Raw genomic sequence first — 23,099 nt, forward strand, 5'->3', positions numbered from 1 at the left:
CAACATCACGCCATTCAATCATAGTGACATAACAATGTCACAGCAGGAACATACATACATATATATATATATACATATAATATATATATATATATATATATATATATATGACCCAACAATCAAAGAAAATTAGCTGACTTTTTTCAACCATAAAAATAGTAGCATTAAAGACTGGATTGATCCAATTACTAATCATAATGTGCCTGTAACTACATCTTTTAAACTCACACATTTTACTATCAAATCAGTGACCAAACCAGCAAATGTTTAACCTGGTGACGGTATTATTGGGCACATGTAAAACACACTGAAAGCATCAAGGAAATGAGTCAACATGAGCACTTCAAGCTCTGGTGAGCTTATTAAATAAGTCGCGGTCCGCACAGGCTAATCTGGGACGACACTTTCCGCTTTAATCGTATAAAGGAAGTACCTTTTTACCGAAAATCTAGTTTAAGCGGAAAGTGTCGTCCCTGATTAGCCTGTGCAGACTGCACAGGCTAATCTGGCATGACACTTTAGGCACATGCATTATGCCCAGTTTTCTCAGAACAAGAAACAAATTTTCTGCTGTTGTATGAGCTGTACATTTCACATTTTCAATTAGTTAGAACATATGTTCCTTTACATGTCTGAGTGAAAAGACTCTGGACTTTTACCTGATCTCCGATGGCAGCTTGAATGAAGCTAAGCAGAACTTCATAAGTGCTTCTGGTCTCTGGGGTCTTGGGTCTGTAGAGGATACCCACCAGGTCAGATATGCCCTCTGTCAGTAGGGTTGTGCCCTTCATCTTCAACATGTCTCTTTGGGCTTCATCTCGCTTGTTACGCCTGACATTTGCAATATTTTGCATTAGCATAATTATTTAACAAACAAAAACAGCAAAAAAAATTAATAGGTACATAATTTAACAACAAGATTTTCAATGTTATTTACTCAAAAATTCTATTAATCATGTGACCTCTGAGGCATTAATAGTTCTGAAACCAGGGGTGGTATTCCAGAAACATCTTAAGTCATTTCTTAAATATTTTCACTTAAGTTCAAAATTACAATGTTTGTATTTCTTTACTAGATAAGGAATCACATGTTTCTTTTGGTATCCCTAAAATAACATTGACAAAATAATGTTATTTTGATTTAATTCTTGATGCCAAACTATTGCAATAGGAAATGAAACACTTCAGAAAATTTCCCAATTTAAGGATAACAATAAAATTTAACTTCAGATGCTTCTGGAATACGACCCCAGGGGCATGATGTAAACAAATTAAGAATATGAAAACTATACAGTGTTTAACACTAAATATCAAATCCTTAATCCTTTTTGTTTAACAAAAAGATTTTTGAAGTTTATCAATATTTTTTATACAAGTCTTAACAAATGCTTTAACCCCTATGGCTCTACAAGTTTTTACCACAACTGCATGATTAGAAACAAGAGGGCCTGAAAGGCCCAAAGTCGCTCACCTGAGATAAAAAGAAATAACCTGTTTTTTGCAGCCCAAGATATCAATAGAACAAATGTTCTAACCAAGTTTCATGAAGAATGAACAACAAATGGCCCCCGGGCGACCATGTTTTTCAACAGACCTGAACCATTTTTGAACTCATCCAAGATATCATTGGGACAAATCTTCTGACAAAGTTTCATGAAGATCCAACAATAAATGTGGCCGCTACAGTGTTTACAAGGCAAATATTCATGACGCACAACGGAAGACAGACAATTGACAAAAGGTGATCATAAAATTTCACCATGAGCAAACAAGAGATGTGTTTGTCAGAAACACAATGCCCCCTTCTACGCCGCTTTGAAGCCATATATTTGACCTTTGACCTTGAAAGATGACCTTGACCTTTCACCACTCAAAATGTGCAGCTCCATGAGATACACATGCATGCCAAATATCAAGTTGCTATCTGAAGCAACATAGAAGTTATGAGCATTTTTCGAACCCTAAACGCGAAACCTAAATGCAAAGTGTGACGGAAGGACAGACAGACGGACTGACCGTCCGATCACTATATGCCCTCATTCTGGGGCATAGAAATATTATGCTCATAAAGATTGTCACCATGTTTGAAGATGATATTATTAAAACTAATTGAGTAAACTAAATCAAGATATGATATAAACATTTGCACTCAGCAAGTGTCATTCACATTGTACTAAAAATGTGACTAAAACTAAAAAGTATTCACAATGTTTAACTATAAAAACAACTGTAGACATACAAAACAAGGTTTTTCTAATATTTGACCTATTAACCTAGTGTTTGACCCCATGTGACCCAAATACAATCCCAACACAGATTTCATCAAGATAAACATTCTGACCAAATTTTATAAAGATTGGATGAAAACTGTGACCTCTATTGTTTACACAAGGTTTTTCTATTATTTGACCTAGTGACCTAGTTTTTGACCCCAGATGACCAAAAATACAATCCCAACCCAGATTTCATCAAGACAAACACTCTGACCAAATTTCATGAAGATTGGATGAAAACTGTGACCTCTATTGTCTACACAAGGTTTTTCTATTATTTGACCTAGTGACCTAGTTTTTGACCCAAGATGACCCAAATACAATCCCAACCCAGATTTCATCAAGATAAACATTCTGACCAAATTTCATAAAGATTGGATGAAAACTGCGACCTCTATTGTCCATACAAGGTTTTTCTATTATTTCACCTATTATGTGACCTAGTTTTTGACCTAGTGACCTAGTTTTTGTCCCCAGATGACCCAAATATGATCCCAACCCAGATTTCATCAAGATAAACATTCTGACCAAATTTCATAAAGATTGGATGAAAACTGTGACCTCTACTGTCTACACAAACAAATTGTTGACGGACACACGCACGCACATACGGACGCCGGACATCACACGGTCACATAAGCTCACCATGTCACTTCGTGACAGGTGAGCTAGAAATGTGGTGGACCAAAACTTGAAGATGTAACACAACAAATATTAAACCCATTCTATTTTATCTTTTTACAAGATTTTATAAGTTTAAATTTAGAAATAGCTTCAGTGACTTCTATGTACATTAAACAGACAGAAACAATGATAATAACTTTTCAAGAGAGTCACTCTGCCTCTGTCAGAAGTGGAAAAAGAAAAAGTTTACAGACACATAAAATGACAGGAAACATTGTATCCTATGAGTTCCCAATGAACACTCATAGCTCAGGAAAGCTTAACACATTAATGCCTGTTCAAAGAATAAATTCATCTAGCCAATTATACTGACTTGAGTGGGTTTATTTTAGTAGGAGACAAATTTTAGGAGACCCTGTAATGCCAAAGTCAAACATAAAGCGCCACAGGTCCTTAAACATTCTGGGAAAAGGTTTCAAATTAAATGAATAACATTACATTATGAACAAGAGATGTGTTTGTCCGAAACACCATTCCCCCCATTTTGCGCCGCTTCGAAATAAAATTTCAATATATCATTTGGCAGGTTTAGAAATTATCTCCCTTTTAAAGCTTATTACTTCCCTTGGATTGTATTTTTTTACTTTTGACCTTGACCTTTCACCACTAAAAATGTGCAGCTTCATGAGATACACATGCATGCCAAATATCAAGTTGCTATCTTCAAAAAAGCAAAAGTTATGGCCAATGTTAAAGTTTTCAGATGGACAGACTGACTGACGGACAGTTCAACTGCTATATGCCATCCTACCGGGGGCATAAAAATATATAATTAAGTGCAAGTTTGGAGTAAGATGAGTGATTATAGACAGTTTAACTGTTTCTCAGATCTCTTGGAATATGTGTGCATGATTAAAACATTTAATTTATCTTCTTATAATGTTCATATGTTAGTGTTTTTATTAGCATGTGCTCAAACCTGTTCAAAATCTAGGATTTTGTATTTTCAAAATAATCTGTTGGGTGGTTGTTACAAGATTATCAAATCCAAAAACAGTCGCAGCAATTTATACATCCAAAATATATGGTGTCTCAAAAACAAAAAATAAAGGAAATGGTGTTTTTTTTCCGTATTTCACATTAATTAAGGGCTCCAAGAATTAAAGCTCCAACAAATATGCCTGGGTTTACGAAACCAATAAATTTCATGTCAATGAAAATAATCAAACCACATTACTTGGCCTTTCTTTCCTCCATTTGTGGGGGGCGAGTTCTTTGGGCCTTGTCACCCATCTTGATTCCTGTCAGCTTCCCAGTCAGGGACTGAACTTCACTAGTGGGCTCATCTCTGGCTCTCCGGTCAATCAACGATCGATCCGCTTGCAGGACAAGGTTGGAGTTCTAAATAAATAAGGCATACATTTGATTTCTTAAATGATTTATTGGGATTATTGTTAGTTGCAATAATTCAACTCTCAGCTTTATAACCCAAAGGGTTGCTGAGAGTTGCAATGCGCCGTCTTTTGTCCCAAGGTGCAAATTTGATCACCACTGAAAATGCTAAAGAACACTTAAGCTGCAAAAACTGATCAATCATTCAATGTTTACCTGTCTAAAGCACAAACTCATGCAAATGGTACGATTAAAGCAAGAAATAATTGCTTTTATTTACTTTATTCTTTGGCACGCTCTATCCACCATATCCAGAAACTGTTGTAATGTTTCGACTAAAAGTGTCCCTATCGGTTAGGTTGCAGTACACAAATCTTTTGCACATCGTAATATTTGATGTAACCTAAGGCGATAACGATGTCAAACAGATGTTGAACATTAACAGGCGTTTTTCTAGTCATTTTGGGAAAAGGAGTCTGGTCAAATTGGGTTTTTTTTCCATAAAAGTGGCAAATTTGGGAATTTTTTATTGTCAAAAGGACCAAATTGAGATTTTTTTATCAACAAATATTAACACAACAATTTTGGGGAAAAATCACACAAATCTTTTTATTTTGTAGGATGTTTAACTAGAGATGTGTTTGTCAGAAACACAATGCCCCCTATTGCGTCGCTTTGAAATAAAATTTCAATATATCATTGGCAGGTTTAGAAATTATATCCCTTTTATAGCTTATTACTTCCCTTGGATTGTATTTTTTTACTTTTGACATTGAAGGAAGCCCTTGACCTTAAAATTTGTTTTAGATTATATCCTTTAAAATTTTTTTACTTCCCTTGTAAAAATGATCTGTACCTGCCAAATGATATAAAATAGAAATTATCTTCCTTTAAAGCTTGTTCTTCCCTTGGATTTTGTTTTTTTACCTTTGACCTTAAAAGATGACCTTGACCTTTCACCACTCAAAATGTGCAGCTTCATGAGATACACGTGCATGCCAAATATCAAGTTGCTATCTTCAATATTGCAAAAGTTATGGCCAATGTTAAAAGTTTTCGGATGGACACACAGACTGACAGACAGACTCACAGACGGACTGACGGACAGTTCAACTGCTATATGCCACCCTATTGGGGGCATAAAAAATATAATTTGAGATATAGAGTCTTATAATCCTAAGTCATTAGACACTTCTTTCTAAAAAAAATAAGCTTTTATTTGGAAATTGGGAATTTTTGTTATAATTAAGGTTTGGGATTGGGTCCATTTGCTTTGGAATCAGGTGCATTTTAAGGCATATTTATGCATAGCAGAAAAAAACCTGTACACAGTTTCAAAATGAAAATGTCAGCAAGAACAGTGACTTGAAACATCGTTGTGTATTTTATGTTGCATACAATTTTATGTTGCATACAAAAGATAATGTCAGTAGGCTGCCATTCAGCCTTCATGTAAATGTACGGTGTTTTTGAAGTTTAATCATCGCTTTCCTTTATTGGTCAAGAAAGATGTCTGTTGAGTGATGTTCACAAAATCTGTGCACAGAACTGCATTTGTGTTTATGAAGGGGTGCATATGGGAATATGTTTATATGGACTTAGTCCATTGGACTAGGATAATTGTAAACAGGAGCATGGACAACTCATGCAAGTTTATCATGATAAAGAGCATTGGCTTCAAGCCATCAAGACATAAATAGTGTAAACTGTAAAATAGGCGTATTCAAATTCATAAGATGTTAACAGAGCCAACACAATTTCACATTCAAAACGTAATTCGTTTTCATATAATCAAATCAAAACGTTTTATGTCGTGTCTCGAAAATATATTGCAAACATTATAACATTTGCTCCAAACAAATGTTCTAAATTTAGTTTGAACGTACCGATTTGTATTCATACTGCAGCTGTCTTGCAGCCGCATCAGCCATTGTGATAAGGCCAGATAACTTCCTAGCTTGAGTTTAAACGTGAAAATAATACAGCTTATAATCGTTTTCTTTTCGCGTCCGGAAGATGGCGTACGCATTAAGAGTCGCTGCAATCAACGCCGGTTTAAACAATAAAATAGCAATTAATGACTCAAATGCACTGCGAAACGTTTCCTTATTTTTTCGACAATGCCACATATGAAATACACATAAAGTACTTATTTCAGGGCTCTACTTCGAAAATGTAGTATGTATTTATACAACAATAATAAATGATGTAAGCGGCAAAAACAAAGTGAAAATAGAGAAAATCCAACTGGACTAAGCGTGTATTGAACTTCTTCTTTTATTCAAATTATTTGTTATGTTCCAGGCAACTTGGCCCATCAGAAGTTCTATCTGTATTCGCGTTACACGTCTCATTTATTGAACCACTTGTGGTCTGCACTACAAGCACTAGTCTTGTATTAACTGGTTCCCCGTTGAATATAACCGTTGACTATAATATACAACAGGTACAGGCTAATGTATCGGCGATTTTAATTGGATAACGCGAAGACCAATCGGAACGTTGTTTATTACTGTCGGGAATTCATGACGTTAACGTTTATCCGCTAACATGCACGCGACGTCATGTATACTATCGACGTCACTTCATGTTGTATATTAAACAACTTTGTATGAACGTCTAATAAAATGTCGAAACTAAAGCAACTGTTTTCGTATTTTGCAGTTTTTTAAAACCATACGATCATCATACGCAATAATAACGAGCTTTTATTCTTACCTGTCAGCTGTCAAAAAGTTCGGGAAATGTTTTGTTTCCGGTTTGGAAATGGTACACGGATTACTTCCCCTGAACCTCGTATAATCTCGCGATATGTTAACCGGTCCAAATTTGGACCGGTAAAATTATCCTGTACCGATCCCTATATAGAGAGTAACGATAGATAAGGGGAGGTAACCAATCTATAGTCTTGTACTGTATTTTTTGTTAGCCTGTAGTGTAGGTTAGAAATCAATAATATCAGAAGTTGGTATCATTATCCATTTGGCCATTTAGAAAAGTAAGCCTATTAAAAATTTTGACACTAGCCTTTAGCTTGTAATGTCCATCAATGTTCCATATGTTTTTTCTACTACCTTAGTTTATAGAAATAATTTCCAACTGTGTGTTACTGATTGTTGTAATCAGCAACAATTCCAATACTTGGAAATTAAACCACAATTGTGATAGCCCAAGGGCATTGAAATTAAAACCAAAAGTAATTAAGAAAATAATCAACTATGGACCGCAAATTATTTCAAATCTACCAGGAATTAAAAAAATAATTGCATAATATTTTAACTTTTGTTATCTTAGTACATTCGGTCATTTTTGGTGTAAAGCAGCCACACTTGTTCAGTGATGTCAACAAACTAAAAAAACAAAAACAAACACGCCGCTTTAAGTGAATTTATACGTCTGCACCATTAAAAAGACCCTGTTTCAAAAACTTTCAAAAACACGGCCTTCCCAAAATGAGCAGTTATCGCGCATGAAATTCCCAATTTGAAAGGCTAGGGCCTCTTCCCAATTTCCTGATGAAAAGCCCTGGTCCGCCTTGCGACTGGGAGGTCACAGGTTCTATACCCACTGGGAGTGCTCCCCAAAGACACCAAGTACTGGTTCTAGTTCTAGGAAACAGACTCAAGATTGTTTCAATAAGCCTAAGGCTTTCAATGCAATCGAGCTTAAATAAATAGGCTGAAACTAAAATATTTTTAAATACTTTCTTAACTTACTTACATCTTCTTGTTTTTTAAATAAACATTTAAATGTGGATGAAATAAGATTTTACATTTGTGTTTTTACTCTCAGCATAACACAGAAATAATTAGTTTGTCTACAGTAAGCTATATCTTAGCACATGGATTTTATTGAACAATTGCATGGAATTTCTGGAACAACATTCACACCAGGCTCCGTCCATGGTTAGTTGCAGAATGACCCTCCTTTTTTTCCCAGTTTTTCTATAGACAAAAGTTGCATGTCATGGAAGAATGGCATAACACTTAAAAACTAGTCTAATAAATAAGACGTTTAATGCAAATAACACACATTTTCTTTTCAGGAAAACAAATGAGTTTCATTTCACAATACCATACCGGTCCTGTGACAGCCTTATCATGCCTTGCTGACCATTTGCTGACAGGTGACTCTTTATTATCAATATTGTTAACATTCAAAGGGAGAGATCTAGGAACATAAAAGTTGATTTAACCCTTTCCCACTCAGAGGCAAACTGAAAATTGCTATAAGCAAACAGCATAAAACCAGAACAGCCTGTAAGTAAATTAAAGTCTGTTCAGGTTTTATGCTGTTTGCTGCTCATCAGTATCTAAGGGTTGGAAAAGAAGCTTTTAAAACTTGAATCTTGTAAAAAAAAGGTCTTTATTTAAATTTAACTTGCTCAGGGACTACACTCACGTCAAAATACGTATCTAAGTGGTAAAAGGTTAAATACGAATCTGAGTGGTAAAAGGTTAAATACGTATCTAAGTGGTAAAAGGTTAAATACGTATCTAAGTGGTAAAAGGTTAAATACGTATCTAAGTGGTAAAAGGTTAAATACATATCTAAGTGGTAAAAGGTTAATAAGTATCTAAGTGGTAAAAGGTTAAATATGTATCTAAGTGGTAAAAGGTTAAATACATATCTAAGTGGTAAAAGGTTAAATATGTATCTTAGTGGTAAAAGGTTAAATACGTATATAAGTGGTAAAAGGTTAAATACGTATCTAAGTGGTAAAAGGTTAAATACGTATCTAAGTGGTAAAAGGTTAAATATGTATCTAAGTGGTAAAGGGTTTTATACATATCTAAGTGGTAAAGGGTTAATTACGTATCTTAGTGGTAACAGGTTAAGTGTAAAGTTGGAACGCCACACCAGTCTGGCGACATCTTCTTAAAATATGCTTAATCCGAAATTCTATACCTTAAATGTTTTTAAGTGATTTTGAATTTGCGGTTAAAAGAATCTCATTTCAAGGAACTTGTTCACAGTAAGTCAAAATGTCAAAGCTTTGGAAAAAAATGTTTGCATTATATTCAAGCAAGCAAAATGACAATCCTGACTGTGAAAAATAATACAAAATATATGTTTGTTTTAGGATACTCATATGGATACTCTTGAATCAAAATTTGTTAACTAATAAAGCTTGTATAGCGTTTTTTGCTGATTATTTGCAAAATATGTGTATTAGGATCATAGCATTTACAATAAGCCGTGATGGTCCAGTGGTAGGAAGATTGTTTTCGCTTCCAAAGGTTCTAGTTTAGAATCCCAATCAGGGCAAATTGTTTTATTGGTGTTTTTTTCTAGCTTTTATATTTGTTAAGACTATTCGTAATATGAAGGTTTTCTGTGTAGAAAAATTAAATACCTAAATTAACAAAGTTATGGTCAGTTATATATGATAAGGTTGTGAAGGCAAAAGATATTTGTATCACAATTATAATTGTCAATGACAATTTTACTTTTATATCTTAAATTAAGGAATGTTTTGTTTGTGTTGCTTTATATATGTGGCCTGGTGTATATTCACCTTAAAAGAATTTAAGTCTATTTTCTAAAATAGCAGAATTTGGATATTTCTAATTCATTTTAAAAATCCCAGCAACAAAACAAAGTTCAGCTGTTGTGTAAAATTTTGTCTTCTTGTAAAAAGTTATTTTTTCATTTTGTTAACAACAACAACAATGGTTTATTGTGATATACAGGTTACCTGCCCCTGACACAAGTTATGGAACATTATTGCATATATACAAACGCATGAAACATAAAAGAAATGAACTTTTGTAAAAACAAAACATTATTGTTGTCATTCAGAATCTTTTATTCTATTTCGTTTCATAGGAATAGGCAGCAATGTCTGGGTTTACAATATCAGTGATGGAAAGGTACTTCAGACTCTGTCAGTGCTTCCAGCAGGTGTTGTTCATGGATTCCGGCCTGGTAGGGACTGACCTTTTACAATATATAAATGCAATCTTAATAACAAAAGAAACAGTTTGAGATTCTGTTAAATAATATTAAACTTTTATAAGGAATATTTGTAGCTTTAGTAATTAAAGCTACTTAAGAAAAAGAAAGTTTGCACATTTTTGTATTTTTTTTAGAACATCAACAATAAGAAGTTTCAGAACATGAAAAACAGCAATGTTTTAGAGCAAAATAAAATTGCTTAATAATTGGTTTATTTTTTTCAAGCTACATTTTGGATTAAGTCTTCAAAAAGCTATTTGACTTTCGAACTGATTCTTTGTTAATAAATATCAGACTCACTCAAAATGTGTCTGTATTGTCTATTTTACCAAGGATCTGGAAGTCTGCAAGCATTTTTCTGAAAATAAATGACCTATTGGTTAAAATATCAAACTATATCATTTTGTTGCTGTGTTTCTTTGTTGTGAGCTTCAAGATAGGAAATGTTCTGATGTCTTATGTTCCCAGCCCGTTGTGAGAGCAGAGTGTGTGTGTATGGTCAGAAAACACTGAGATTGCTGAATGTCCTTCCATCCAGCGGACATCTTCAATGTGCCGGTCCTAAGCTGGAGCTACCTGACTGGATATGGGATGCAGCTTGGATACAGGTATGTGTGAGCTACCTGACTTGATATGGGACGCAGCTTGGATACAGATATGTGCGTACGCTGGAGCTACCTGACTGGATATGGGACACAGCTTGGATACAGGTATGTGTGTATGTGTTTAGAGCTACCTGACTGGATATGACATGCAGCTTAGATACAGGTATGTGTGTACACTGGAGCTACCTGACTGGATATGGGACACAGCTTAGATACAGGTATGTGTAAGATATGGGACGCAACTTGGATAAGGTGTGTATATTTGAGCGGACTTTTCTCTGTTTATTGTTGTTGCTTCGTAGTAATGATTACATGCACTCACTTTATCAATCCACTTCTTACTTATTCCAATTGTAATTTACTTTTACAAGTTTTATTTCAATAATACATAATTTTCAATCTCTTACAGTTAATACATGATCATTGTCAATTTGTGTCTTATGCCTGTTTGTTTCCTTAAATGGCAGATTGGTGCAACTCAAATTGTATGATCTACTACAGGGAGCTAACCAGATGTGTTTGGCACTGGGACATAATGTCGTTGTCACCGTGGATATACAGACTCTGCAAGTGATCAGCTCCGTCCATTGTACAGAGAAATGTATACTGTATCATCAGTTAACAAAATATTTTAAGAGCATTTGCCTTTCAGGCTTACAACCTTAGCTTAGCCATTAGCCCAGATACAGATTTTCATGAGCCCAAAATTTATGGTGCCATGGTTTAGTTTTATTCTTGAAAAAAGATGGCAAATAAATTGAACAACAAGGTATCCAGACAGCTTTAAATCCATGCAATCTTTAACTGAATTCTTATTCTTCTCTTGAAATTCTTGTCACAGAAATGATTGTTACTGTTAAGTGTTAGGAATGTATGTTACACAACATTAACTGCAAAATAGTTAATACAAGCTCTTAACCATCACAAACAATACTTAATGTAGTGTTGTGTATCCTCAGTTTCTCCCACTTGAAATTATTTGGCCTGGGTGCATTTATGATATCGCTTTTATATGTACATAATATCCTTAACATCCTTCATAAGTTACTGTGGTAGGTTTCTGTCCACATACCAGGACTGCGTAGTTCTGGCAGCTGGCACAGTGTTTAACCAGGTCGTGTTATGGAGTCCCCAGGTTGCCATGGTAGCGGGAGATAACAGGGCAGAGCCTTTCCATAGACTGACTGGTCATCAGGTACAGTAGCAATACACTACTTTGTAGAACAGACACTAATTTTATTGAAATAATTTGATTGCTCGTTTTGGTTTGTTTGTAAATTGTGAAGATGAAGTGAAGAGTTTTGATATTGTATGCAAACGAAATTTGTCTGACAGATATAACAGACACTAATAATTCAAATATTCAAATGTATAAACAAGTAGAACATGTTTGCTTTATAGAAACTCTAGCGTTAGAAATTTTGCGAGCAGTAAGAATTCCTAATAACTACAAGAAAAACTCCAACAGTAAGAGATGATGAAGCTCTCTGTAAGACGGTACCTATTTCAGGGTGTGATATTCAATGTTTGTTACCGTGGTGACCTGGGTTTTATCTGCTCTGTGTCTGATGACCGCAGTGTACGTCTGTACCGGGTACAGTTCTCCAGTCCCCTATGTGATAGGTGTGGGGGCGGGGCCTCCCCCTGTGTACATGACTGGGTATCCATGGAGACTCAGTTGCAGCACGCTCTATACGGACACTCTGCTCGTGTCTGGGACGCCAGGCTCCTCTCCAGCTGTCTTGTCACCATAGGAGAGGTGGGTTCATTGGAGAGGTGGGTTCATTGGAGAGGTGGGTTCATTGGAGAGGTGGGTTTATTGGAGAGGTGGGTTCATTGGAGAGGTGGGTTCATTGGAGAGGTGGGTTTATTGGAGAGGTGGGTTCATTGGAGAGGTGGGTTCATTGGAGAGGTGGGTTTATATAAGAAGTGGGTTCGTTGGAGAGGTGGGTTCATTGAAGAGGTGGGTTTATTGGAGAGGTGGGTTTATTGGAGAGGTGGGTTCATTGGAGAGGTGGGTTTATTGGAGAGGTGGGTTCATATGAGGGGTGGGTTCATATGAGAGGTGGGTTTATTGGAGAGGTGGGTTTATTGGAGAGGTGGGTTCATATGAGAGGTGGGTTCATATGAGAGGTATGTTCATTGGAGAGGTGGGTTCATATGCGAGGTGGGTTCATATGAGAGGTGGGTTCATATGAGAGGTGGGTTCATATGAGAGGTGGGTTCATATGAGAGGTGGGTTCATTGGAGAGGTGGGTTCATTGGAGAGGTGGGCTCTTATGAGAGGTGGGTTCATTGGAGAGGTGGGTTCATTGGAGATGTGGGCTCATTGGGGAGTTGGGTTTATTGGAGAGGTGGGTTTATTGGAGAGGTGGGTTCATTGGAGAGGTTGGTTCATTGGAGAGGTGGGTTCATTGAAGAGGTGGGTTGGCTGCGAGCTTTAAAATCATTCTCCGCATTGTGGTTTCTAATGTTTTTATGCCCCCGGTAGGGTGGCATATAGCAGTTGAACTGTCTGTCAGTCTGTCCGTCCGTCCGTCCGAAAACTTTAACATCGGCCATAACTTTTGCAATATTGAAGATAGCAACTTGATATTTGGCATGCATGTGTATCTCATGAAGCTGCACATTTTGAGTGGTGAAAAGTCAAGGTCAAGGTCATCCTTCAAGGTCAGAAGTCAAAAAATACAATCCAAGGGAAGTAATAAGCTTTAAAAGGGAGATAATTTCTGACAATTACATCTCTTGTTGTTGATTAAATGAGTTGTAATATGCAGTTTTAAAATATATATTTTCTGCTAAATATTGTGTTTGCCAGTATTGCTTTCCATTCGAAATATTATTACAGTATATTACAATGTATTGTGTTTCTTTTCCTGTTTTGTCATGTCTTAATCCTTTCGCCCATAAGAAGTGAAAATAGCTTTTGCAACCAGCATAAAACCAGAACAACCTGCGAGTAACTTGCAGTATGTTCAGGTTTTATGCTGTTTGCTTCTCGTCAATATCTAAGGGTTGGAAATGAAGCCTTTAAAACTTGAATATAGTAAGAATATAGTAAGAATATAGTAAGAATGTAGTAAGAAGTCTTTAATTAATTTTAACTTTATAAGTTACAACAAATGTGTCAAAATATGTATCCAAGACTTAGCAAGTGGTAAAGGGTTAATGTTATTTGTATATTCAGGACTCTACATGCTGTATTTGGTCTTATGAAGGCCGGATGATACACAAGTTCAAAGGTCACAAGGGAAAGAGTATATGGAGTGTGTGCATTGACAAGGGAGAGAAGTTGGTGTTTACTAGTGGGGGAGACCACTCTGTGAGGGCCTGGAGCCTGCAGGCAGCTCAGGCAGCAGTCAAACAGACAGAGACCAGCACCCTGGACCTGCAGGTAGATAGGGAGACAAGACCTCACATGCATGTTTAACGTGACGTATTCATGCATCGAAACAAAAGAGACTGTAATAAATGGTGGTAGTCTTTTAATTTGATTATCAACTACATGTGACTGTTATTTCAACTACATTCCTAGTATGTCTGTTGGTGTTTATTTTCAGCTCGATGCAGATGAATCTCCCAGGGATACCAAACTGCTCAGTGTTCACAGGATACTGGTGATCACAAACAAGGGGTAACACTGTTGTAGTGGCTTTAACTTTCTTTGTTTAACCCTTTCCCTATCAGAAGCAAAGTGAAAATGGCTATTTGCAAAAGTAACTTGCAGTCTGTTCAAGTTTTATTCTGTTTTCTGCTCATCAGTATGTAAGGGCTGGAAATGAAACCTTCAAAACTCTAATCTAGTAAGAAAGGTCTTAAATTAAGTATCACTTTCTAAGGGACTACAAATGCATGAAAATACGTTTTTAAGTGGTAAAGGGTAAACTGTAAATAATAATTTTATGTGTTGGAAATAAGAAATTTAATTTTGACAGATTTGAACCATGAATTTATTTCACGTGTAGTCGTGATATGTTTGTTTTATGCTTTTGTGGTATTTAACAAAAAATTAAAGTAATATTATTATCAATAACACAGTATTTTTTAAGTTTTCTAATGGAATCTAGGCAAAATTAGTTTTATATCTCATAGTATTCTGTTCAAATAACAAAGTTTTGATAAATGTCATAGAGACCAGAACAAAATCAGACGTACATAATTCCCCAGTGACTAGCTTAAAATGAAATATTTTGCTCTAATTTTTAAGTTCTGAATGCCTTTCTGTATATTTTGAAAGAAATAGCATCAATTTGATTAACAAAGCAAAGAATATAATTATTTTCATAACTTTGAATTTGTATATACATGCATATCTACAGCTTTGTAGGTATTATATTACTATGGCAGTCAGCTCATTGTATGGTGTATGTTGAAGGCGCCTAGTCCTCTATGACAAATCACGGCACTCCAGGCAGGTGGTCATGTGGGACCAGGCGTTCTCCTCCTACGCAGAGATGAGCCTCTCACATAGTAGACACCTCGTTGCCATTGGCAACTTACAGGGGACACTCCGAATCTTTGGAAACTTTGGTAAGAATAGGAACAAAAGATTATCTGTGGGTAATCAATATGAAAATGGGCCATGCTCTGTGAATAAGGGGATTAATGCATTTGCGTAAAGTGTCATCCCAGATTAACCTGTGCTGACTGCACAGGCTAATCTGGGACAACACTTTACACACATACATTAAACCCCCTTTTTACAGAGCACATCCCAAATTAATGTCTTCTTAGTTGGACCTTAAAGAAACACGCACACACATTAGACTTGTGACAACAATATTACATTGTGGCTCACTATTTCAGTGTCTAAGCATTTATAATCGGACCCTTATTTTCTGACTCTATATCAAATTCCCAAGTTTTGATATCCAACTAAACCTCAAAGTCATCTATCATTAAGGTAAGAATTTTTACAAAAAAATCCTCAGTGAAACATAAAAAAGCACAGAATTTTAACATTAATTTATTCTTAATATTCCACCATACAGAAAACCTAAAATTGTTACCTGTCCAATTATCAACTTCAATCCATTACAAACACATACAAGTCTTACTTTGATGGTGCAATCCATCCTTCAAATTTGAACCATTTTTTATATAAAAAAACACAACAATATGAAATGCTAAAAAAGGCTGCAAACAAACAACAAGTTGTTTGCAAATGTTTATAAAAATTGTCTCCACAAAAGCGTTGTCTTTATTCTTTATCTACTGACTTCAGTCCTATGTGAATTGTTTAGACACTTGCATTATTTTTAAGATGGTGATCCAGAAGTGCTTGTAGAAGCTGAGATCTGTGCGGGGAAGGTGTTCAGCATCCACTGGCTGGACAACAGCACTATCCTGACTTCCGGCCCAGCTGGAGCAGTGGTGGGTACAAGTGTGGGTGTGTGATGTATTTAAGTTAATGAGATCCTTCTGCTCCTTAGGCTGCAATATGTGAGGACCCGGAGTGTGTCCCACCACTCTTACCAAATCAACTTATAAGACTTAAAAAGGTTGGGGCGAATTTGGATTTCTAGCTGCAATTTCAAGATATTGAGTTTTTACTGAAAAATATTCATTTTGGTGCGTTCTTGTGATGTGGGGGGAAGATGGAGTACCCAGAGGAAATCTCACCTGTTGGGTATGGTGACCACTAACCAAACTCACATGCACTGGTGTTTTCAACCCTGTTCACTTAGTTGAGAAGCATGTGTACCAACCACTGTGCTAGCTAGACAGCTAAACAAAGAAGATGAGATCATTGTCATACATTCTTTTCTTGAAATATCTTGCTGAAATACTTTTCAAATAATGTCTGATAATAAGAATTGCAATTTAGTTTACTTCATAAAATGTGTTGTTCGTTTTTAGCTCCATAATCATTGGGCCTAGGGCTACCAAATAGTAGTGACATCTTATAGTCCTCTACCAAGTTTCTTCAAATTATGCCCCTGGGGTCAAATTTGACCCTGCCCTGGGGGGTTAGAAAATTGAAAATTTGCTTATATAAGGCCTATTTTGTGAAAACTTTAAAAATCTTCTCGTCTATAACCATTGGGTCTAGGGCTACAAAATGTGGTATGTAGTGATATCTTATAGTCCTCTACCAAGTTTCTTCAAATTATGCCCCTGGGGTCAAATTTGACCCTGCCCCGGGGGGTCAAAAAATTGAAAATTTGCTTATATAAGGCCTATTTTGTGAAAACTTTAAAAATCTCATCCATAACCATTGGGCCTAGGGCTACCAAATGTGGTATGTATAGACATCTTATAGTCCTCTACCAAGTTTCTTCAAATTATGCCCCTGGGGTCAAATTTGACCCTGCCCCAGGTGGTCAAAAAATTGAAAATTTGCTTATATAAGGTCTATGTTGTGCAAACTTTAAAAATCTTCTTGTCCATAACCGTATGGCATAAGGCTTCCAAATTTGGTATGCAATGACATCTAATAGTCCTCTACCAAGTTTGTTCAAATTAAGCCCCTCGGATCAAATTTGATCATTCCCCAGGGGTCACAAAATTGAACATATGCTTATATTGGGCCCATTTTGTGCAAATTTTAAAAATCTATTTGTCCATAACCATTGGGCCTATTTCTACCAAATTCGGTATTTAGTGACATCTAATAGTTTTCTACCTAGTTTGTTCAAATTATGCCCCTGGGGACAAATTTGACCCTGCCCTGGGGGTCACAAAAATGAACATATGCTTAAATAAGGCCTATTTTGTACAAACTTTAAAAACCTTCTTGTTCATAATTATAGAGCCTAGGGCTACTAAATTTGGTGTGTAGTGATATCTAATAGTCCTCTACCAAATTTGTTCAAATTATTCCCCTGGGCTCAAATTTGACCCTGCCCCGAGGGTCACAAAACTGAACATATGACGTTTACCAGGGGAGATTACTGCGGCCGTGTGTCTGTGACCAACAACAACAACATCTTGAAACATGAGATAAAACCCTGTCATTTAGTGCCATTTTAGATCAGATGGTGACTGCTTACAAAGGAATTGAAGTAAGAAAAAGTGTTATGAATGTTTTTCTTATAAAGTGAAAAAAGTCGGGTTTTATTTAAATATATCGAAAGTGAAAATATATCCGGATAAAAATATTTCGGATGACATGTTAATTTCATGTCTTTTTTGTAGTGTTTAAACTAGTTGAATAATATCTTATTGATTTTTAAAACACAACTTCCATGAACATAATTATTTAAAGAAAAGTCAATATATGATACTGCATGGTAAACTCAAACTTTGTATCCAAGAGAAGGTGTTGGAATTAATGAAGTGCACTGTTCTTAACTATCGTATATGCTGCTTTTTAATAACTTATGATTCATTGTTTCATTTGTGAATCGTGACTCATGAATTGTGGATATGATTGTCAATTGCTGAATGATCCATAGATCTATATATTTCTGACCATTTTTTAATTTTCTTAAAATAAGTTATGAATTGATCTTAGAAGTCAAATGTATTACTTAATTATATACATTTATAAATATAAATAATCTTTAGATTATCATAATATTCTCAGGCCTGTTGGTCTAAGGGATGTGTGGGTTGTTAATTATATTTTGAGATGATTCTTTACAAAGAAAGATGCTACTATTGTATTTGTTATAAATGTGTGAAAGGCTCTAAGAAGGAACCAGAGATTATTAACCTTTTACCAAACACTAACAGGATTTTACGGGTTTGTAGCTGATTACTTTATAAATAATTGTGATAAAAGGAGAAATTGCTCAAGATGAGCAATTTCTCCTTTTATCACAATTATTTCTACCCTACCTGATCATTTCCTTCATATTCCATTACAATTTAATTGTCGTCTGCAACCTCTTTCAAATTGGGAAAGTCCAAAATGTGTCGTTTGGTAAAGGGTTAAGGCATTTTGATTCCTATGGGTCTTGTGAATCTGTTTCAAATCAAATGCGTAGATTTGATCTTCAGCATCTAAAAATATGTGAAATAGAAAGAACGACAATATCTTTTGGCGAGATAAATGTACCTACGTTATAAGCAAAGGACCTGTGCAACAATTCCCGGGCTTTTTAGTCTGTTTAGTTAACACGGTAGTAACTTTTTCCATGTATAAAAAAGCTCACCCTTCCAACTTTTAAGCGCCCAGTGGGACGAGGGATAGAAAGAGAAAGTCACATGCTTGAGTACATTTCAACCCATGCACGTTTTTTTCGCAAAAAAAAACAGTGGAGCGATACAGGGCCATTATGGCCCTCTTGTTACTTGAAGTATACATTTAACTATTTTTATTGTTTCATTCTGAGATCCAAAGTTTATTAAGTTCGTGTCCCAAACAAAAATGTTTGATTTGCTTTACTATCATTTAGTATCAAAATTGCAGAGCACAAATCACTGAAAGTTCAGATCAAAAGATTGTTTGGCTAGAAACCTGATCATATATCTTGTGTGGGAATTGTTTCTGAAATTATTTCTATGACCATTTTACAGTTACTTTTGATTCAAGTTTGGTAATAGGCAGTTACTGGCAAAAATATTTGCACTTAGTAATGGTAACCATGGCTACGCAGGAGATGAGTGAGCGAGCTGTGATGTGACTGAAATACTGTGGAAATCTAAAATCCAAACAAATAAATACGTTTTTACGAAATGGTTTTGTTTGCTCTCTCAGACATACTTTCTAACAGTTTTTACTTGAAAAGTGATTGACAAATGTACACATACCCTATATAGTTAGTCTGTACTTTACCTCTGTATGCACAGACTGTGTGGAGCATCCTTGATGGTACCCTTGAGAAGATAGCCACAGCTGAGCTACCCAGCAGCAAGCAGAGGTTTGTGTCTGCAGCCGCGCTGCTTTTCCATGGCAACCAGAATAGCAACCAGTACCTGCTGTGTGGAGACAAGATTGGCACTTTATACTTGTACCGGTTGCACGACCAGGTCAGTGGCTCTGACCCTATTATATGAGTCGAGTTCTGAGAAAACTGGGCATAATGCATGTGCGTAAAGTGTCGGTCCAGATTAGCCTGTGCAGTCGGCACAGGCTAATCAGGGACGACACTTTCCGCTTTTATGACATTTTTCATTTAAATGAAGTCTCTTCTTAGCAAAAATCCAATTTAGGCGGAAAGTGTCGTCCCTGATCTGGGACAACACTTTACGCACATGCATTATGCCCAGTTTTCTCAGAACACGACTCATATTAAGTCTAATTTGTAAGTAGAAACAATTACATCATTTCAGGTTCCTTTTCAATTTTCTTTTACCGGTAGAAATTTCATAAGAAAATTTTAGAACAAAATACTGGAAATAGAACATGATAGTTTGTTGTTATTATACGTGAAAATTGAATAAATTGAATTAAATTACTGCTCTGCTGTTCACTTCAGGAAGGTGTTCTTGTGCAAACGTTTCCCAAGTGTCATGGGAAGGTAGGTGTGACCCATGTCAGTTGTCACGGAGACCGGGTGTACTCTGCAGGCAGGGACGGCACTTACAGGCTGTACGAGTGGTCTGATAGCGGCCAGCTGAACATCCTGCACAGTCACAGGGTACAGACACATGCTGCCTTCAACCTACACTGTAGCATCAATGCTTATGGGTCATTTGTGATTGGTTTTAAAGATTTGTCTACCCTCCTTTACACCAATGTCAACCATGTATTAAACTAGGTCTAGTATTATCCAACTGATCATTGAATAAACTTTATTCAATGAAAAACGCAGGTTTTTTTAACTTGTTCAGTGTTTCCATACTTTATATTATTGTTATATAATATTTTCTAAATCACACTTCAATTTGACCTATTTAAATATGAAAACACACCTGCATTTATTCTGTATCACTCAGAGGAGTAATATGTTGATATAAAAATGTGTTTTGTCAAGAATTTAACGGTATTATATATACAGGTGGGCAAAGAATTTGTAGGTATTATATATACAGGTGTGCAAAGAATTTAACGGTATTATACATACAGGTGTGCAAAGAATTTGTAGGTATTATACATACAGGTGTGCAAAGAATTTAACGGTAATATACATACAGGTGTGCAAAGAATTTACCGTAACGGTAATATACATACAGGTGTGCAAAGAATTTAATGGTAATATACATACAGGTGTGCAAAGAATTTAACGGTAATATACATACAGGTGTGCAAAGAATTTAACGGTAATATACATACAGGTGTGCAAAGAATTTAACGGTAATATATGTACAGGTGTGCAAAGGCCTTGAGTGGATAGAAAGGCTTGTGGTGCCTGAAGAAGGGCCTGACAATATCCAAGTGCAGGGATTCTACTCGGTAACTATAGCAATGTTTGTATTAGCATTAACCGTTCCAAGCAGTGACCCCAGCTTTATTCTACGTGTGTATGATTTTTTGTATTGTGCTGTACTGTTTTGGCAATTGGTTACTTGCCATAAATAAAGGACCACGAACGTGTGTATTATAGGAATGCAATACTGCTAGAACAACTGGAGTTTTACTTCTTTATATTGTAAAACAACTGCTGTGTCAAATTTCTGATGTAACTCAGACTCATCATTCGCGCAGTAGGCTTTGACATGATAGGTATAAATGATGTCATGTTTAAGTAGCAGAATTCTTTTCAGAACTTGTTTGTTGTGTGGAGTGTTCTACAGAACCAGAAGCTCCTGGAGGTCCCGTGTGGCGGGGGACACAGGGCCTGGGACTACTGTTGCCATGGTGACACAGCCACCTTCGTGCATGTGAAGGCCAGGGAGGTCAAGGTCACATCCATAGCAACTAGGCCCAGTCAGGTGCTAATCAAGGTGTGTGAATGATGTTAGTTCAGTGTAACTTTATCAGCTAGGCTTGTCTTTGAAAATGTATTATGGACCTTTCAAATGCAGATTAAAAAAATCTGGTGTATTTTTTTATCACTTAAGACTGGCTGACGTGTGACGTTTAGGAGAACAATGTCCATTCATTTACTAAAACAGTTAAATTGTGATCATCACCAAACTTAAAAGCTGAATCAAAGCTTGCTTACTGTCAAGATCGTTTAAAACACTTCTGAATTTTGCCCTTGAACTTCAACAAAAATGGACAACTTAACCTTGTCCGCTCTCTAACTCAGAAATTTCAAATCGAATCTTCATGAACTTTGTTACAATCTTTTTGGGCACATTATCTTTGCCAAGTTTGATAACCAGCCATATTGCATGAATTATGGCTATATTATAATAATAATAAATGACCAAATTGACCTTGTCAATGTTTAAATGAACTATTTTAATTGTAAAATAATCCAGCTTGGTCATAATTTTTGTGAACAGGAATTCTCTGCTAAGTAACCATCTATATCTTTGAAATACTTATGAATTATGGTCTTTAAATGGTCTGGATCATACTTAACTATTTTTGTCTACTTTTTTACTCAAATATTCATAATCTAATAATCATTAAACTTGATCAATGTAACCCAGATCTTGAAACAGGCATATTTTGTGACAAGTTGGTACTTTAGTTTAACAATTTCTTGTATTAATAATAAATATACAATTGAAACACAAATAATATATACAGAATTTCATGACAACTTACTTATTTTGTTAAATTTTGTACAATTATTTGTTCTGATCTTCTTCCCATACAGGAAGCATTGCACGGGAGGGAACTTCATGATGCTAGATTTGTGTCCTCTATGTATGACAGTAAAGGTAAGTTACACGGGAGGGAACTACATGATGCTAGATTTGTGTCCTCTATGTATGACAGTAAAGGTAAGTTACACGGGAGGGAAGTACATGATGCTAGATTTGTATGACAGTAAAGGTAAGTTACACGGGAGGGTAGTACATGATGCTAGATTTGTGTCCTCTATGTATGACAGTAAAGGTAAGTTACACGGGAGGGAAGTACATGATGCTAGATTTGTGTCCTCTATGTATGACAGTAAAGGTAAGTTATACATATGGGCTGTGCTCTGTGAAAAAGGGGTTTAATGCATGTGCGTTAACTGTCATCCCAGATTAGCCTGTGCAGTCAGCACAGGCTAATCAGAGACGACACTTTCCACTTTTATGGTATTTTTGGTTTACAGAAAGTCTCTTCTATCCAAAAAATCCAGTTAAGGTGGAAAGTGTCGTCCCTGATTAGCCTGTGCAGACTTCACTGGCTAATCTGGATGAGCACTGTATACACATGCATTAAACCCCCTTTTTACAGAGCATGGCTCATACGTTTGCAATATTTCGGCATGTTGTGTTGATTATTCAATTGATGTCACCACCATTTTACAAC

The 23,099-nt window shown here is 36.0% G+C and overlaps 2 protein-coding genes across 18 annotated transcripts in view; one reads left to right on the forward strand and one right to left on the reverse strand.

Annotated features, from left to right (window-relative positions):
- LOC127841130 (U5 small nuclear ribonucleoprotein 200 kDa helicase-like) overlaps window positions 1-6,338 on the reverse strand; it is a 55,258-nt gene extending 48,920 nt beyond the window's left edge. Inside the window, exons 1-3 of the mRNA XM_052369693.1 lie at window positions 6,176-6,338; window positions 4,135-4,298; window positions 660-831 (exon numbers count right to left, since the gene is read on the reverse strand). Coding sequence (XP_052225653.1) covers window positions 660-831; window positions 4,135-4,298; window positions 6,176-6,220 — 381 coding nt within the window. The 5' untranslated portion in view covers window positions 6,221-6,338. The remainder of the gene's footprint in view (window positions 1-659; window positions 832-4,134; window positions 4,299-6,175) is intronic.
- A 140-nt stretch (window positions 6,339-6,478) lies between these two features.
- The window catches only part of LOC127841131 (WD repeat-containing protein 6-like), a 29,013-nt gene continuing 12,392 nt past the window's right edge, over window positions 6,479-23,099 (forward strand). For 4 of the 17 annotated variants that reach the window (XM_052369706.1, XM_052369712.1, XM_052369708.1 and 1 more), the window contains exons 1-16: window positions 6,479-6,549; window positions 8,335-8,415; window positions 10,119-10,217; window positions 10,716-10,855; window positions 11,354-11,460; window positions 11,897-12,047; window positions 12,363-12,611; window positions 14,040-14,246; window positions 14,413-14,486; window positions 15,228-15,382; window positions 16,116-16,225; window positions 19,589-19,768; window positions 20,218-20,379; window positions 21,051-21,134; window positions 21,446-21,625; window positions 22,453-22,516. In XM_052369706.1, coding sequence (XP_052225666.1) covers window positions 8,343-8,415; window positions 10,119-10,217; window positions 10,716-10,855; window positions 11,354-11,460; window positions 11,897-12,047; window positions 12,363-12,611; window positions 14,040-14,246; window positions 14,413-14,486; window positions 15,228-15,382; window positions 16,116-16,225; window positions 19,589-19,768; window positions 20,218-20,379; window positions 21,051-21,134; window positions 21,446-21,625; window positions 22,453-22,516 — 2,035 coding nt within the window. In that variant the 5' untranslated portion in view covers window positions 6,479-6,549; window positions 8,335-8,342. Of the gene's footprint in view, window positions 6,550-7,268; window positions 7,288-8,334; window positions 8,416-10,118; window positions 10,218-10,715; window positions 10,856-11,353; window positions 11,461-11,896; window positions 12,048-12,362; window positions 12,612-14,039; window positions 14,247-14,412; window positions 14,487-15,227; window positions 15,383-16,115; window positions 16,226-19,588; window positions 19,769-20,217; window positions 20,380-21,050; window positions 21,135-21,445; window positions 21,626-22,452; window positions 22,580-22,631; window positions 22,758-23,099 lie in introns of those variants that run through there. The other 13 variants (XM_052369698.1, XM_052369705.1, XM_052369704.1 and 10 more) reach the window with 8 other exon arrangements.

The sequence above is a fragment of the Dreissena polymorpha genome, chromosome 8 (genome assembly GCF_020536995.1).
Source record: "Dreissena polymorpha isolate Duluth1 chromosome 8, UMN_Dpol_1.0, whole genome shotgun sequence".
Lineage (NCBI taxonomy): Eukaryota > Metazoa > Mollusca > Bivalvia > Myida > Dreissenidae > Dreissena > Dreissena polymorpha.